This window comes from Salmo trutta, chromosome 21 (assembly GCF_901001165.1).
Source record: "Salmo trutta chromosome 21, fSalTru1.1, whole genome shotgun sequence".
In the NCBI taxonomy this organism is placed as follows: Eukaryota; Metazoa; Chordata; class Actinopteri; order Salmoniformes; family Salmonidae; genus Salmo; species Salmo trutta.
This window is the reverse complement of record NC_042977.1, coordinates 35,570,499-35,589,378: the sequence shown is the minus strand read 5'-3', so window position 1 is coordinate 35,589,378 and position 18,880 is coordinate 35,570,499. Positions and strand designations below refer to the sequence as shown.

Genomic DNA, 18,880 nt, shown 5'->3' with positions numbered 1-18,880 from the left:
CACATCCGACGAGCATCGGAGCCGGTGTAGTACGATTCGATCTTAGTCCTGTATGCTTTGCCTGTTTGATGGTTCGTCGGACGGCATAGCGGGATTTTTTATAAGCTTCCAGGTTAGAGTGCCACTCCTTGAAAGCGGCAGCTCTACCCTTTAGCTCAGTGCGAATGTTGCCAGTAATCCATGGCTTCTGGTTGGGGTATGTAAACTCAGCGAAAAAAGAAACGTCCCTTTTTCAGGACCCTGTCTTTCAAAGATAATTCGTAAAATTCCAAATAACTTTACAGATCTTCATTGTAAATGGTTTAAACACTGTTTCCTATGCGTATTCAATGAACCATGAACAATTAATGAACATGCACCTGTGGAACGGTCGTTAAGACAATATCAGCTTACAGACGGTAGGAAATTAGGACACTAAAGAGACCTTTCTACTGACTCTGGAAAAACACCAAAAGAAAGATGCCCAGGTTCCTGCTCATCTGCGTGAACGTGCCTTAGGCATGCTGTAAGGAGGCATGAGGACTGCAGATGTGGCCAGTGAAATAAATTGCAATGTCCGTACTGTGATACGCCTAAGACAGCGCTACAGGGAGACAGGACGGACAACTGATCGTCCTCGCAGTGGCAGACCACATGTAACAACACCTGCACAGGATTGGTACATCCAAACATCACACCTGCGGTACAGGTACAGGATGGCAACAACTGCCTGAGTTACACCAGGAATGCACAATCCCTCCATCAGTGCTCAGACTGTCCGCAATAGGCTGAGAGAGGCTGGACTGAGGGCTTGTAGGCCTTGTGTAATGTAGGTCCTCACCAGAGATCACTGGCAACAACGTCGCCTATGGGCACAAACCCACCGTCGCTGGACCAGACAGGACTGGCAAAAGTACTCTTCACTGACGAGACGCGGTTTTGTCTCACCAGGGGTGATGGTCGGATTCGCGTTTATCGTCGAAGGAATGAGCGTTACACCGAGGCCTGTATTTTGGAGCGGGATCGATTTGGAGGTGGAGGGTCCGTCATGGTCTGGGGCGGTGTGTCATAGTATCATCGGACTGAGCTTGTTGTCATTGCAGGCAATCTCAACACTGTGCATTACAGGGAAGACATCCTCCTACCTCATGTGGTACCCTTCCTGCAGGCTCATCCTGACATGACCCTCCAGCATGACAATGCCACCAGCCATACTGCTCATTCTGTGCATGATTTCCTGCAAGACAGGAATGTCAGTGTTCTGCCATGGCCAGCGAAGAGCCCAGATCTCAATCCCATTGAGCACATCTGGGACCTGTTGGATCGGAGGGTGAGGGCCAGGGCCATTCCCCCCATAATTGTCCGGGAATTTGCAGGTGCCTTGGTGGAAGAGTGGGGTAACATCTCACAGCAAGAACTGGCAAATCTGGTGAAGTCCATGAGGAGGAGATGCACTGCAGTACTTAATGCAGCTGGTGGCCACACCAGATACTGACTGTTACTTTTGATTTTGACCCTGCCTTTGTTCAGGGACACATTATTCAATTTCTGTTCGCCACATGTCTGTGGAACTTGTTCAGTTTATGTCTCAGTTGTTGAATCTTATGTTCATACAAATATTTACACATGTTATGTTTGCTGAAAATAAATGCAGTTTACAGTGAGAGGACATAACTTGTTTTGCTGAGTTTACGTACAGTCACTGTGGTGATGACGTCCGCGATGCACTTATTGATAAAGCCCAGTGACTGATGTAGTGTACTCCTCAATGTCATCGGAAAATCCCAGAACATATTCCAGTCTGTGCTTGTAAAACAGTCCTGTAGTTCATCATCTGCTTCATCTGACCCCTTTTTTATAGACCGAGTCACTGGTGCTTCCTGCTTAATTTTTAGCTTGTAAGCAGGAATCAGGAGGATAGAATTATGGTCAGATTTGCCAGATGAAGGGCGAAGGAGAGCTTTGTACGTGTCTCTGTGTGTGGAGTAAAGGTGGTCCAGAATTTTTTCCCTCTGGTTGCACATTTAACATACTGATTGAAATTAGGTAAAACTGATTTGTTTCCCTGCGTTAAAGTCCCCGGCCACTAGGAGCGCTGCCTCTGGATGAGTGTTTCCTGTTTGCTTATGGCAGTATACAGCTCATTGAGCGCGGCTTTAGTGCCAGCATCGGTCTGTGGTGGTATGTAGACAGCTATGAAAAATACAGATGAAAACTCTCTAGGGAGATAGAGTATCTCATGATAAGCTGTAGACCACACTACCTCAGGCGAGCAAAACCTTGAGACTTCCTTAGATATCGTGCACCAGCTGTTGTTCATATATATGCATAGGCCCCCGCTCCGTGTCTCACCAGAGGCTGCTGTTCTTTCCTGCCGATGGAGTGTATAACCCGCAAGCTGTATGTTCTTAACTTCGTCGTTCAGCCACGACTCGGTGAAACATAAGATATTACAGTTTTTAATGTCCCGTTTGGAGGATATACGTGCTTTCAGCTCTTCCCATTTATTTTCCAGCGATTAAACATTAGCTAGCAGGATGGAAGGCAAGGGCAGATTAGCCACTCGTCGCCTGATCCTCACAAGGCACCCGGATCTTTTTCCTCAAAATCTCTGTTTCCTTCTCCAACGAATCAAGGGGATCTGGCCCTGGTCGGGTGTCTGTATTATATCTCTTCCGTCTGACTCATTGAAGATTAACTCTTTGTCCAGTTTGAGGTGAGCAATCGCAGATCTGATGTCCAGATGCTCTTTTCAGTCATAAGAGACAGTAGCAGCAACATTATGTACAAAACAAGTTACGAACAACGCAAGAAAACAAACAAAATATCATGGTTGGTTAAGAGCCGATAAGACTGCAGCCTTCCCCTCCGGTGCCATCACTACCAAGCCCAAACTGAGGGAGGACCCAGTTGACTATTGGATCAGGCTCAACAAAGTAGCAAATTTAGCTGATGACGGTTTATGCAGACAGGGTGGGAGGATGGAAAACTTAGGTCAGCAAGTGGCCCACGTTTGTGAAACATTCCCCTGATCCTGAGCTCTCCTGCAGGTTCAGCTACAAAGCACTTCATAAGTGGAGCTCCAGAGATGTTCAGGTGAGGATAGACGTGTACCAGAGGGAACAGAGAGCCTTAATGAAACAAAGCGGTGTTACACAACTGAAGAGTCATGCCACTGCTCTGCAGGACAATGTCCCAGTGTCACACAACCAAATAAACAATGAAAAATGTAATGCCTCACACTCCTCTTTTGCTCCTGTTTACTACTCAAAGTCAACAGTATCATGTTCCACATACTTCCGTAACTCCTGCCTTGGTTCAACATGCACAGCAGCATTCAGACAAAACAGTGGTTCCCGTGAACACAACCCCCCTGCACACAACCCAAGGTCTCAACATCATCCCAGAGACCAGGCCTGCAGGGTCTGTGATGATACTAGGCACTCAACACAGTCTCATTGCATGGGAGAGCATCTGTGCTTCCTCCGTTTCACTCCTGGTCACACGAGACATGCATGCCCCAGGCTTTTGTCACAGTCCAGCCTGGCTGAGGGAATCTAGCCGACCTTTATTCTGAGGGAGGCAGTACAGGTCAAGATGAAGATACTCCCAATGCCGAAGCTATATACATGTCAACCAAAGACTCTAGTGACATGATTGGAGATGTTTTGTACCAGTGCACACTTGTGATAGGAAGAAGCGACATCCTTTTCTACACGCATGTGATTGTTGGTAACAAAGTGACTAGGCGCTATGCTTGACAGTGGCTCAATGGCGTGCACAATGAGTAAGATGGCAGAGCTGAAGTTGATAGATGCTGGGGTAGTTGATGTGAAAAAACTGTTAAACTCAGATGTCATGTTTGTTGGCTGTGGAGGACGCCTTGTGAGGCCTAAGTCTGCATTCAACATAAACATGGAAGTCTATGGATGCAACTTTGATTAATACTGGAAACCAACGTGATCAAGCACATCCTTCGTGAATCAAAACAATGTGACAATTATTGGAAAGCAGTCTCGGCCCCCTGCATCACAGATGACATGGAATCTGAACAGTTTCTGACCATGTTCGCTGGAATGAACCGCTGGAGAGGTGACGGCATCCCTGACAAGATAGGAACACTGAGATGTAACTCAGCATTTGCCTTGACCCTGGTCACGAGTATCTGGTTTGGGGTAAGCTACCGAAAACCACTGTTGTGTCTCTTGGCAGTGCGGTGATGACAGAACCTACTACGTCTCACTCAGCACCACAGGGATCATGGTTACAAGGATTGTTATGCCTCTGTGGGGAGACAGATGTGTCCCACTAAACCTGATCACCACGTCTGGCCGTCCTGTGTGTCTGAAGCGCAATGTGAAGCTTGCAGACATCTTCCCATGTGTAGCAATGGAGGATATACAAGACGCCGAACGAGAACCGAGTGTAGTCCACCTGGTCAACTGTCCTCAAGCCACGTCTGAGGCCGATGTGACGGGCCACATGAGAGAGACATGTTCCATGGAAGAGAAGCTGAGACTGCAGGAGTTGAGTGCTTTGGACCTCAGCTCCTGGGATGTGTCGGAGAAGTGCAAGAGTCAGCTGGCTGACCTAGTAGTACGCTATGAGGATATCTTCTCACGTCACCATCTTGATGGTGGATAAGCTAAAGGAAATAGTTCACAGATCACAATTTAATTTTACATTTACATTTTAGTCATTTAGCAGACGCTCTTATCCAGAGCGACTTACAGTAGTGAATGCATACATTTCATGCATTTTCCCTCCATTTCGAAGAGTGCCTCCAAGTCAATACCAAAAGTTGTGCCAGGTCTTGAGCGAGATGGAGGAAAAAGATCTCATCTGGAAATTGACAAGTGAGTGCGCATCTCCCCTGGTGCTAGTCTGGAAGAAAAATGTAGACCTTTGAACAAGAGGACCCTGAAGGATGCACATCCTCTCCATACACCAGGTGGACTGCTTGGCTACGCTCAGCGGCAATGCTCTATTCAGCACAATGGATCTCACCTCTGGGTTCTATAACATGCCACTGCACGAAGATGACAGGAAGTATTCCGCCTTCACAACACCAAGGGGGCTCTTTGAATACAACCGTCTATCTCAGGGTCTCTGTAACAGCCCTTGAAGCTTCATGCGCATGATGACCAATATCTTCAGATCAGAACTTCATGAGTTTTCTGTGTTACTTGGATGATCTGTTGGTCTTTGGTGAGAAGATGAGAAGGAAGCCTTTGAACGCTTGGAGAAGGTCTTCAGCAGACTTCGTGGTCACAACATGAAGTTGGCCCCAGAGAAGTTCTTCTTTCTCAGGAAGTCTGTCAAGTTCCTTGTTCACATAATTGATGAAAATGGTGTTGCAGCGTCGAAAGTTGAGCATTGCAGACTGGACACCCGAACATGAGCAGGCCTTCGAAAAGTTGAAGACATCTCTAGTAGACACGTGGTGTTGGCACATCCTGACTTCTCCCGTCCGTTCATGTTGTCGACAGATGCGTCCCTGGATGACATAGGTGCTGTCCTATCACAGTTGCAAGACAGAGAAACTTGTGCCAGACCCATTGCATTTGCTAGCAAGTCTCAAGTCTCAGAAGAACTACCCAGCTCATCGGTTAGAGTTCCTGGCAATGAAGTTGTCGATCTGCGACAAGTTCAGTCACTGGTTGAAAGGTTGTGTCTTTACTGTTTGGAGTGACAACAATCCACTTACTCGCATTATGACCAAGCTGAGGCTGGACTGTTGCGAGCAGCGCTGATTGGCCAAGTTAGCTAGTTATGATTTTGACATCAAGTATGTTCCGGGTCCTCAGAATATGGTTGCTGAAGCTGAGGCGAGTGCCCTTTGTCAAAGGTGTTGGCAACAGACTGCTTCGTGAGCCCCACGAAAAACTCCTTAGTGACGTTCAGGCAGTGTCAAACTCTTCAGTCCAGGATGCCTTCAGGTGGTCAAGTGATCTAAAAGGCATCCCCAAATGTGTAAGCTAACAGAGAACTTCCACTTCTGTTTACATGTGTTCTCAGTCCTTGGCAGTGGATGAGGTGTCAGCCATACTCCAGTCACAAGACAACTGGGAAACAGGAGCTATAGCATGTGTTGTGGAAATGGTGCATCATTTACCTCAACTGATACCTCCTGGTCAAGACACCTTACCTGCCTACTCTGAGAAGGAGCTCCGTGATGAGCAACTCAACGACGGGACCCATTCTCATGTGCTATTCTATGTGGAGAGAAAACGCAGGCCTTCTAGAAGGGAAAGAGCAAGAGAAACAGTTAGTCATCAGATACTTGAAGAGCTTGGAGAAGCTTGTTGTCAGTAATGACATACTGTACAGAGTCTCACGAGATCAGATATCAAAGACATAGCAGTTCCAGTACGTAGTTCCTGAGTCTCTCAAAGCAGAAGTCCTGAAGGGTGTTCATGATCACGGGTCATCAGGGTCAGTTCAGAAGCCTCAGTTTAGCTGGACAGAGATTCTTCAGGCTGCACCTTGACAGAGATGTTAGGGATTACCAACATTGCATCGTCAGCAAGACAGTTGAGCCTGAGGGCAGGGCTCCACTGGAAAGTAATACCTTGACTAGGCCGCTACAACTGGTTTGTATCGATTTCTGGTCTGCTGAAGATTCAAGCAACAAGTCCATTGACTTGTTAACTAGTGTTAACAGATCACTTTAAAAGAATGGCTCAAGCGTTTCCCTGCAGAGATCAATCAGCTGAGCAGGGCGCAAGAATCCTGTGGGACCGATACTTCTGTGTGTATGGATTTCCTGAGAGAATTCACAGTGACCAAGGAGCAAGTTTCGAGAGTCAGTTGATCAGCAAGTTACTCAGAGTTTCTATTGTGAGGAAGTTGCACACGACACCGTATCACCCAATGGGAAATGGCAGCGTGGAACGTTTCAATCGGACGCTTGGCAACATGATCCGAGGTCTAGCACCTAACACTAAGTAAGACTGGCCGAGACACCTGCAGACATTGACGTTCATATATAATTGAACCACTCATGAGACAACAGTGTTCGTCCCCTTCTACCTGATGTATGGAAGGATCCCTCGTCTGCCAGTAGACGTGCTTTCAGAAACACTCTGAATGATCCAGCTTTTACCGGTTATGACAAGTATGTGTGTCACTCTCCAAGGATCTGAAGGATGCTATGGTGATAACACAGAAACAAAAGAACATAACCGACAAACTGAGATTTACAACAGGAAGGTCAAGGGGCCCACCATAGAAGTCGGCAATCGAGTACTGTTGGCAAACAAGAAAGAAAGCGGTAAGAGGAAAGTGGCAGACCGATGGGAATCGACAATATACACTGTGGCGGACAAGAATCTAGGCACTCACACATACATAATATGTAATGAAGCCACTGGACAGGAAAGATTTGTCCATCGGAACCTGATCATGTTTGTCAACTTCCTCCCAGTGGACAATGAAAGTGCTGTTTCTGGCCCAACCTCATCCATGTCCGTTTACCTGATTCCAAGTTCTGGTGCTCACAATGTGATGATGGATTCAGTATCAGATATGAGACACGGTCAAGATTCGTTATCTGGAATGGAGCAGGATGTGTCTGTACAAGGTGTCACGCAGGGAGAACCAGATCATGGAGAGGAAAGAGGAGAGTACATGCCTGAGGGGGAGAGAGAATACCTACCTGCTGAAGAGAGAGTGGATTCCATTTCTGAAAGAGAGAGAGAGGACTCCTTACCTGATCCGGAGCTTGTGGACTGAAGGAAGAACTCGAGATTGGATAACACAGCTACGAAGTAGAAGAGATGAGCCTTAGGAATCTCCAGGTGTGACCTCAGAACCCCTGGTCTCTCAAGACTCAGAGATTCAGAAGAGATCCAGTGAGAAAACACGCTCTTCTGTCGCCATTGGACAGTCTGAACAGCCTAGTGACTCACAGTTCACTGACACACCAGCGACTTACACTCACACTGAGAATCATAGTGCAGTTATGCAAATCAGGACCCATGTTGGTCGAATGATCAGACCTGTCAACAGATTGATCTACTCTATGTCTAGACAAGATATTCTAAGTGACACTAAGCTTAATATTCAAGTAGTTTGCAAGACAGTGATCCAAGCCTTCAGAGATTAAGCAAAACTAGTTGTAATTTACACATAATCATTCAATGAAGATCCCAGTTTCTATTATTTTACATGGCCATTGTATTTTATTGGTTGGGTCCAGTAGTACACAGTAGGTTGTGTGGGGTGTAGAAAGGCATCATACAGCCAGTAGTTGGTTTGAGTTTGGCCAATTCTCATTCCACTTTGTCCTTTTGGGATACTTCAAATCTTGTAAATGGACCTTATATGTTGTGTAATTTGATGTATATGTGTGCTTAAGTTCTGCCAAAATTCAGTGGGGGTGGGTGTAACTGGGTTGAAATGGACATCCTTAGCGACCTGATGATCATTAGCGAGTTGGGTATTACTAACACATGTCCAGAGTGCATAAGAGGAGATTACCGCGACTCAACGATCACGTAGAATTTTACTGCGGTCATCACTACTAGTGTGGTGGTAATATCTCAGGGCAAACGTTGGAAGACTCTACCACACTTGTCACAGCAGGTAGGCCAACTACATACCGGACTGGCTGAACTTCAGAGCGCTCTTCACTGCCGACTGACTCCATTTATAGATCATCAAGTTCTCAAGAGAGCATGAAGACCTACTACTACTACTACTCTTGCACGCAAATTTCACACCGTTGACGAGTGTCTCTCCGTGTGACTTTGGCTTAAGGAATAATTGTTCACTTCTCTCATTGAAACTCCAAACACCAGCATGGTCTGCTTTGTCTGTTTCGCAAGTGTTCCCAGAAGTCTTGCGATGTTGCCCCTCTGGGTTTAGAAACTCTGTGCATACGCATTGTTTTAGTGACATTGTCAACTAACCCATCTATCCAGGTGCCCATGAGTTGAGTAGGGTCTATCTGCAGACAGCGTACTACATGCCGCGCCCACTACATGCTGCGCCCACTACACGTCACTTACAAAAAAAGATTGCCGTTTTGAAACTGCAGTAAAAGTGCAGTAACCGCAGTCGACTGTGGTATTTTGGATGCAGTAATTGCAGAATAACTGCAGTTATACTACACTCTTAACTGCAGTTACATTGCAAAATTACAGCAGTAAAAAAAAGTGTTCTTTTGGACGCAGTATTTGCTGCATACTGCAGTCTGCCTGCAATCGTTTTTCGTAAGGGTCCCACAGCCTGAGGCTGCTAGCTAGCTAGGACACCGACACAGACTGTCCTAAGTCCCGCCAGCCGAGCACTGCTTTCTCGCAGTTATTTTAACGGTATGGTGAGGGTAATCACTACCCGGTAGTGCCACGTGAGAGTTGGGTTGACTATACTAGCTTCCCTAAACATATTATTAATAGAACTGCGGAAGAGAAGTGCTCGGCAGGCGGTGTGGTCGAAGGACAATGTTTACCGGTATCCCCTAGCCTAGCTAGCTAGCAGCCTCCTCCTTCGGTGGGGATTTTCGGCTAGGTGAACCAAACAAGTGTGCTTGCCTTTTCCCTTAAAAGACCTTAGCTTGGAAAACAGCGGCAATATTACGGTTTGTCCATTTTGAGACACCGTAGCCTCAAAATAGTCCAAATTATTCTAAGATTACGCCAGAAATCTGTCATTAATTTTGACGTTTTTGCAGAGGAGATCTTAGTCGCTCAATTATACATCTAACTAAGATGTTTGGTGCAGTATTTCTCAATTAAAAAATGTGCATGAAAGTGAGTTGTCTCTCGTTGAAAAACAACAAACTTGATTGAAGAATCCCTACTGTTGACCAATCACTGACGAAGGGGCGTAGACTTCAGCTACCTACTTCGGCTTGCCTCACAAAAAAATGTGTGCCGAACAGCCAAAATAAAACTTACCTATCTCTAAAATGAAGTTCTTAACGAAATTATTTCATAACATATGCAAGAACTTCGAACCGTTTCCACTGGAAATCATGCGGATGCCTTAAGGCGGAGTTAATACAAGTCTTGGCTATCGGGTGGAGTAGTGACGAGAAAATGGCCGAGTGAGTGGCTTGCGCGTTGCTAGGTATGTTATTGATCTAGGGTCGGGAAGCATGGAGAGGCCAGAGATAGCCAGACTTGTAAATTGGGCTAGGGAACGGAAGTTGGGTTTTGGGGGAAAAAAAGCCATCACTGCGTGCTCTGCAAGCAATACAGCGGATGAAGGCACGGCAAGAGTGTGGTGAACGGATAGATGTGGTTATGGACAGCAAGGAAGAAGGAGAAGAGTCGACTGCAGAGGGAAGATGTGTGTTGAGGAAGAATGGCGCGAAGTACAAACCACATTCTGCTGTCTCTGATGGCTCAGAAAGTGAACCTGACAATAGTGAGGAAGAATTACCTGTGGTGGCAGGTGTGGTCGAAGACATCAGAATCCGAGCCTTGCCCTGATGGTCGTGCAAAGGATGATTCAGGCCTAGTGGGAGTGACATTTTTGGAGAAAGTGGATCACTGCCTTTTGGCTGATCCATATGTGGTCTCAGGCTGGATAAAAACGAAGTTGGGTACTGTTTAAATAGGTGAAGGTAGCTTGAAGAGGACTTCTTCCATCCAGAGGGAATAGGTGCTTTGTGTCACATGATTAGGGACAAGACCTGTGACTTGCTCTCCGGAGCAGGGTGCCTTTGAAAGTAGTGATTGAGTGTGAAGGTGGAGCAACTGAAATTGAAAATTCTCTTGTCTTTGATGCCCGCTATTTAGTGAGATGCAGACCTGGTGGCGAGCGTTGTGAAACTGAGAAGACATTGTCTGTCTGTTAAAACGGCCAGCTCATCACCTTTCCAAGACCCCAATTTTTTTTTGGTTTTTCAATTGGAATAAGGTCACGCCAATCATCATAATTTTATTAGCCAATAAGCAGCCTTCTTTCCCAGGACTTAGGGTAATACCCGACCAGGCAGGGCCTCAGGCAGTGTATAGTTTCCATTAAGATGATCAACCTGTTTTTCTCCTGCTTATTTTACCTCCTTAGAAGAAATTGCCTAGTTTATGATCATGTTGCAGAAGTGTGTAGGAGGGAGATTCCGAGATGTGAGAAGTGTGCACAAGGGCATGGGACAAAGGAATGTGTAGTATCGGTGGAAAAACTGTGTGTGTCAATTGTGGAGGTGTCCTGTGCGAGAGGTTGAGATTGCCAGGGTCTGAGGCAGTGACGAGAGTGGAGGATGATGGGTCAAGGGTGAGATGTAGGCCTAGGCCAATACAGAATGTTACAAATTTGTGCTTAAGTAAGATTCTTACTTTTGCGTTCATTGCAATGGTTATCATCTGTACTGCAGAAATGTAACGTAAATCATAGAAAATAGATGTTGTGGTGGCAGCTGCAGAGAAGTACTTGGGCGTATCGGAAGTTTTACTGCAGAAGAGTTACAATGTATGTTGAACGAAAGACTCCCCTCCTCCCAGGCTGTCAGCCTGGTGTTGAATCAGTTAAGGGGAAAGTGGTGGAATGGGGTAGTGATTTTTTTATTTATTCATTAAATAGTAACATATATGTGTATGGTTAGTTGGTGGTGCAAGTTTTCCCTTTTCCTTTTTGCGTAACAAAATGTAAGGTGATTCAATGCACACTACCGCACAGTAGGTGGCAGCATGCATTAACAAAATGTGCGAACGCCATTATACCAAAGAAGAAGTAGAAGAAGAAGAAGTATTCTTGGCTACCTCCCCTTTGTTGGGTGCTGCGCCATTTCGTGCAGGTTTGAAACAGCTTATTTTAGCCGCAAGAAGACGACCGTAGTACTAGCACTAGTGACTCATTTAGCTGAAATATTAGCCATTTAAATCTTTAAGCTCCCGGTGAGTATTTTTTATTCAAGGCTGTTTTAAATTTTTTCCTCTGACTTTTCAGTATCTTTGGAGTTTTCTTTTTTAACGCTATGTATTTTTCTATTTGAGCGAGCGGCTAGCTAACTCATTATGGTTCCATTTCTTAAAGCTAGGTAGATGGCAAGTTGGCCCAACAACATCCTAGCTAGCAGGATACCATCGTTTTTTTTATACAGTTTCTGCCAGCTTTTGTTGTCTTGCAAACTGAGTTGTATAAGCCGAGCTTTTTAAGACAGTATCTGCGAAGACGGCTTTCTTTGTTGACGATAACTTCAAAACGGCTGCAGTTCAATGTGTTAACTTTGCTGGTTGGCTAGCATGTAAGCTAACTAGCTAACCTTGTGGATTTTATCTCTAGCGTGCTAACCTTGTTGAATTTATTTCGATTTCGACCGTTTTTTTGTTCGATATCCATATTCCGTTTTGCACATACATTTTGGCTTGTGCTGTTTTTATTTTATTTTTGTGATTAGCTGGTTTTGGAGTCCGACCGGTACAGGAACGCTATTTTTGCGGGAATGTATTTTTTCTGCAAGAAATACTGGTTGTCCATTGTTTTTCTCAACGTTACGTTAGCGAATAGATTAACGTTATTTTAGGTTCATAACCGTAGAATTAATGTGACCGACGACACAAGGACAATTGCTATTTTTGTTACACTAATTAAAAGTTACTTTATGAATGATGCAGTTATGTACTTTTTCCTTGCTCAGTCTCTTTGCTAGACCCAAAAGCAATAAAACGTGCTAGGTTCATTTAATATAGTATAGTCTTTGACTACTAGTTAGCTAGATGGTGCAGATTGAGGTTATTTAGGCTGCCTTGGCAGGGTGTTGACTGGTAAAATTGTGTAGTCTTTAATGAACCTGATTTAATTAAGGTGCATCTTACAATAAACAACAGTGTTAAAGATATCAGTGAGTGCCATTCAAAAGCGATTCTAGCTACTAGCATTTACTTTGGAAGTCAGGTGGTGAATCATGAATGTTCAGAGTTGTGGTGCCGTGCCCCTCCCTGCCAGAGACCCCAGCACTGATTGATTAGCTTGTTAGATGTCACTCATCATTAGGCTGCTAATAATCACGTTTTAGTTTGGTCTGGTCTCATCTGTGGAGCATGCTTAGTACACTCTCTTATTTTCACTTGAATCATATCTGCACACTTGAGTTCTATAAAATAAGGGAGTCGGGACATTGAACTCTGCAGTGCACAGCTCTCGCCTCCCAAACACCACCCCATGCGGTGCTGCTGTAGGCCCATAAGCAGCTTGAGTGTTCTGGTGGCCCCTGTGCAGAACATACACTGCTTGTGAAGTCCTCAAAGTAGGCGTAGTACTACCTTTTAGCAACTCTATATGTTCATGCAAAACAACATCCCAATGTTGTTTCCCTGTGTGCATCACAAATGACTATTATAGTAAATCTGAAGACTTGTCAGCGATTACCACATTACCTACTACAACTTATCCCTGTAGACCTGTAATGGATGCCTGAACGGTAATAACACAATCTATCAACATAGATACATTTGCATAATGCGCAACTACAAGTACTTGAAGCATATTGCAACTCTGATTGGCTAGGCTGCTCCTAGTCTTATACATTTGTCCTCTATAGGATGCCAATAACCTTGTTTTTCCTCTGTATTTGACACATAACTGAATTATGTACAAAACCCAACCAGGTAAGACTAATAACCCTGTACATTGTCACTGAGATGTGTTCTCTGTCGCCCGCCTCAGTATAAGTCGTGGGGTGAAGTTCTGCATTCTGAGGGTGCTGCTGGAGTTGTAGTTTTTCCTGAAAGCATCCAAGACACCTGCCCGCACACACTGGCCTTGCCCTCAGTGTCAAAGAACTGACAGACGACCGCCGTGCACACAGACGCTATGGAGTGAGTGATGGTTATTTAACCCCCATCGGTTGTTATTTAAACATTTTTGACACTCTGGTTGTATGCGGTGCCATTGAGATTCTCACTCCCCAAAGTCCAATTGTGCCCAACCTCCTGTGCTTAGCCTTCCTCAAATTACCACATGTGCCACTAATATTATGAGCACTAAATTCCTCATTTGTACACACGTGCCTTTCCCTGCCCGTAGGCTTGGAGCGCTAAATAGTAGCCTGGTCCTGTTGCGTGACATCTATTTCCTACTCTTAGATGCTTGTTAACTTTGACCCCTGCCCAGATTTGCAATTCAGGCAATATAAAACAAACGCTGCTACAAAACCTGCCACAGGTGGATTGCAACATGCATATTGCCCTCTCCACACCATTCTAATATCCTGTTGTCTGAACAGTTAGTGGACACTCGTGTGCATCCATTTATTCGTAAAAAATATAAATTGTATTGAGTTTTGGTTTGTCTATCAATTGAAATGTGATGTGCAGCTTCTGTACAGCCACAAGTACGACGTTATAGTGTTTTTATATATTGTGATGGGTGTCGTCTTTGATTATTGCTGCTAATTCAGGGTCTTTATTACAGTAGGACCTTCTGGATTTGCACCAGACTAGATATATATATATATATATATGCTACCAACACATAGACATCTGAAGACTTTTTAAGATGCTACACAATCACAAAACAAATAATTTGTGGAGGTGACAGGGCTGGAGCATGAGATGCTTCAAAATGATTTTCGATATCTTGGTGATGCTGTTGATATAGGATCTGAATAAGGTCAACAACAGTGTTCATTAGCAACATTCCCTGCCACTCGGTTATTTATATAAAAAGATGGTTGAGTAGTGTTATCTTGCAGTGACACAGTTGATAATTGTGGTTTAATCTGTCTCTCCACCAGTCGGTCCCCCACCACCAGCGCCCTGATGGCCAGCAACGTGACCAACAAGACGGACCCTCGCTCGCTCAACTCCCGGGTCTTCATCGGAAACCTCAACACGCTACTGGTCACCAAGACTGACGTGGAGGCCATCTTCAGCAAGTATGGCAAGATCGTGGGCTGTTCTGTGCACAAGGGCTTTGCCTTCGTCCAGTTCGTCAACGAGAGATGCGCCCGGGCCGCCGTAGGGGGTGAGGACGGACGCATGATCGTGGGACAGGTGCTGGGTAAGAACTAAAGCCAGCTTCTGGGGCTGGTAAGCAATGCCTCAAATTGGCCTCAGGGTTCTTTGGGTAATGATCAAAACTGACATTTTAGGGTACAGTATCTTGCCTGCTTGGAGGATAACTGTTTTTAAAGGTAGTTCTGTGACTACTGAATATGGATAAAGATTGTATTTCCAAGACCGACTCTATCCTCTCTTCCTCAGACATTAACTTGGCCGGAGAACCCAAACCCCACAGGTCAAAGACCACAAAGCGCTCTGCGGGAGACATGTACAGGTCTGATTCAATGTAAAGAACCACGTTTTTAAATACCTAATATTAAAATGTGAACATGGTCTTTCCTCCTCTCCCAATCTTACTCTTCTCCACTGCATACATGTATCTTTTTTTGACAACTAATTTTCTTCTCCCCACAGCAGTCCCACATTTGATCTGGACTACGACTTCCAGAGAGATTACTATGACCGGTGAGTCCAATGCTTTGTCTGTTCCCACATCCTGTTTTTGTAGCTTTAGTTAAATAAACTTAATATGCAAGAGGAATTAGAGTAAATGAAATAAAGTTGGTTCATTCATTACTCTATTCTCAGAGTGTACTCGTACCCGTCCCGCGTGCCCCCTCCTCCTCCACCCCTGTCCCGAGCAGTGATCCCATCCAAGCGCCCGCGTGTCAGCATGACTGGAGGGGGCAGCCGCCGCACCAAGGCCAGTTTCTCCTCCAAGAGCAGCCAGAGGGCATCCTCAAGAACAAGTTAGTACCCAGCCCTCTGCTCTAACCACTCAACTGACATACTACTCGTAATACACTTGCACACTAGCAGAGTTATAGCACCCTGGTGCAGTACATGCTGTCAATGCTTAAGATGAATCACGTGGCTAATGACACTTGTCAAAAAGCTCTCTAAAACCTTTATCTCCTCCCGCTTCCTCTCAGTGAAAACAGATGACCTGCAGACCATCAAGAAGGAGCTGACGCTGATTAAACACAAAGTAGACTACCTACTGGAGAGCCTAGGCCGCATGGAGAAGGACCACGGCAAGAAGTCAGGTAGGGTTCAGGAGGGTCACCTGAACCATGTGGCGTTCAAAGTTGAACAAACACATTCATGAGCTGGTTTGTACTGTTTATGTATACCCGCAATCTCCGTATTCAGCAGACTTGTATATACAGGTGATGGATTATCTTTCTTTGACACCTTTTTATCTGTCTGGTTTGACCTGTTTCTCTGGGCAGAGGGGAAAGGTACCAAGCCTGAACCTGGAGCGGTGTCCTCACTGCAGCACTCCAGCAAAAAGGAGGAGAGCATCAAGAGGGAGAGGGAGAATCAGGAGCTCAATGACTCTGAGGAGGAGGGGGACCTGCTAGAAGAGGAGGTAAGATGGAGGGGGATGAGGAGAAATGTCATGATGCTGCAAAAGATGAATGGCGGTGTATTTATGCTTATTGGATTGTTTGTACTCGCCACCTAATCGTTGGTCTCTCAGGTAAAGAGTCAAGAAAGGGATGATGATGATGATGATGAAGAGGAGGAAGGAGAGCATGTGGATGGAGACGATGGTGACAGTGTCAACGGAGATGAGGACTCGTAGACAGACGGATGCACACTTGTACAGACAAACACAACTTCCAGTGGGACTTCCGACTCCTATTTTAATTCCCACACTATGAAATGTCAGTCACCTGCCCCCACTACCACCCTTCCATTGTCCCACAGGTATTTTTTTTCTTGACGCAATTTAGTTTGTCCCCATTTCAGCCCCCTCCTATCATTGTTATACATCTAGCATTGTCCTGCAGCCAATTACATTTCAACTAGCTGTAGGTAGCGAGCAGTAATATGTGATTTGCTGTGCTGCTGTTCCTTTTTTTGACCAGCAGAGAGCAGAAATGGCTGTTTATTCTCTGACCTGAGCCACAAGTCAAATCACCACATTGGCATTACTAGGATTGGTAATTGAGAGAGAACCAGATCTTTAAACTTGGGTCAAGGTTTGAAGAAACTTAATTTTTAGAAATGGGCCCACCTGAGTATGTATGTTCCTTATATTCATGTCATTATTTTTATACTAAGTTGTACTGTAATAATAAATTGCAATTAAATACTCTGATTAATGCTTTATTGAATTGAGGCAGGTTTTCAGATGCAAGCCTTCTCAGGATTGGGTGATGAAAGCATTACGTGTACTGTGGATCTCTGGATGTCAGATGACGGGCCCTTGTGTGCTTTATCATGGTTACACTTGGACCCAACCAGCCATGCAAACAGATAGGTAGTAGGAACACAATTGTCATGGAAACAACGGCTTATCAAACCATGGTCCTCTCCTTGAAATCCAATAATGAGCTTCATGTTTAGTACACATTGAATGCATCTATTGGAGACAAACTGCTTATTTCTGGGCTTTGAGCACTTCGTGTAGGTAACTGGTGGTGAGAAATGTCATGTTGAAAAAATGCAATCATTCAAGTAAATGCAGTGTGATGGCATGTTTTTGGCTACAAAATGCCTTTTTGCTTACTAAAGTTATGTCGGTGAGTATTGTATGAAATAACTATTTATTAAAGGATCCAAAACTACAAAATTGTCATAGTATTTAGTGTTATGCTGGAAGTTTACGTACACTTAGGTTGGAGTCATTAAAATTAGTTTCTCCAACCACTCCACATTGCTTGTTAACAAACTATAGGTTTGGCAAGGACATCTACTTTGTGCATAAGTAATTGTTCACAGCCTTTAAACAGCTTGGAAAATTCCAGGAAATTGTCATGGCTTTTGAAGCTTCTGATAGGCTAATTGACATCATTTGAGTCAAGGATTTATTTCAAGGCCTACCTTCACTCAGTGCCTCTGCTTGACATGGGAAAATCAGCCAAGACCTCAGAAATAAAAATTGTAGACCACAAGTCTGATTCATCCTTGGGAGCAATTTCCAAACGCCTGAAGGTACCACGTTAATCTATACAAACGATGGTATGCAAGTATAAACATCATGGGACCGCTCAGGTAGGAGATGCGTTCTGTCTCCTAGAGATGGAATGTACTTTGAGAAAAGTGCAAATCAATCCCAGAACAACAGCAAAGACCTTGTGAAGATGCTGGAGGAAACAGGTACAAAGGTTTCCACAGTAAAACGAGTCCTATACCGACATAACTTGAAAGGCCGCTCGCCAAGAAAGAAGCCACTCCTCCAAAAAAGACACTACGGTTTGCAACTGCACATGGGGACAAAGATTGTACTTTTTGGAGAAATGTCCTCTGGTCTGAGACAAAAATAGAACTGTGTGGAGGAAAAATGGGGAGGCTTGCAAGCCGAAAGATCACCATCCCAAACGTGAAGCACGGGGGTAGCAGCATCATGTGGGGGTGCTTTGCTGCAGGAGGGACTGGTGCACTTCACAAAATAGATGGCATCATGAGGATGGAAAATTATGTGGATATATTGAAGCAACATCTCAAGACATCAGTCAGGAAGTTAAACCTTGGTCGCAAATGGGTTTTCCAAATGGACAATGACCCCAACCATACTTCCAAAGTTGTGGCAAAATGGCTTAAGGACAAAGTCAAGGTATTGGAGTGGCCATCACAAAGCCCTGACCTCAATCCTATAGAAGATTTGTGGATAGAACTGAAAAAGAGTGTGCGAGCAAGGAGGCCTACAAACCTGATTCAGTAACACCAGCTCTGTCAGGAGGAATGGGACAAAATTCACCCAACTTATTGTGGGAAGCTTGTGGAAGGCTACCTGAAACGTTTGACCCAAGTTAAACAATTTAAAGGCAATGCAACCAAATACTAATTGAGTGTATGTAAACTTCTGACCCACTGGGAATGTGATGAAAGAAATAAAAGCTGAAATGGGAATTTTTACTAGGATTAAATGTCAGGAATTGGGAAAAACTGAGTTTAAATGTATTTGGCTAAGGTGTATGTAGACTTCCGACTTCAAC

General features: G+C 44.8%; 1 protein-coding gene across 2 annotated transcripts; it reads left to right on the top strand.

The window, feature by feature from the left end:
- Positions 1-11,673: 11,673 nt before the first annotated feature.
- Positions 11,674-17,509, top strand: LOC115157302 (heterogeneous nuclear ribonucleoprotein C). 2 transcript variants are annotated; one of them, XM_029705434.1, is made up of 9 exons: positions 11,674-11,825; positions 13,597-13,748; positions 14,666-14,931; positions 15,135-15,207; positions 15,348-15,398; positions 15,522-15,682; positions 15,866-15,979; positions 16,166-16,305; positions 16,417-17,509. In XM_029705434.1, exons 2-9 carry the CDS (start codon positions 13,744-13,746, stop codon positions 16,519-16,521), a joined length of 915 nt encoding a protein of 304 aa, XP_029561294.1. In that variant the 5' UTR covers positions 11,674-11,825; positions 13,597-13,743; the 3' UTR covers positions 16,522-17,509. The 2 variants fall into 2 exon arrangements, with proteins under 2 accessions (XP_029561294.1, XP_029561293.1); XM_029705433.1 differs by having other exon boundaries at positions 15,135-15,219.
- The last annotated feature ends 1,371 nt before the right edge of the window (positions 17,510-18,880 follow it).

Bases quoted from the DNA above. Each gene is read 5' to 3' on its own strand.
- LOC115157302 (XM_029705433.1), top strand. The intron at 15,399-15,521 runs GTGAGTCCAATG...CTCTATTCTCAG, and splicing joins CAGAGAGATTACTATGACCG to AGTGTACTCGTACCCGTCCC. The intron at 15,980-16,165 runs GTAGGGTTCAGG...TTCTCTGGGCAG, and splicing joins GGACCACGGCAAGAAGTCAG to AGGGGAAAGGTACCAAGCCT.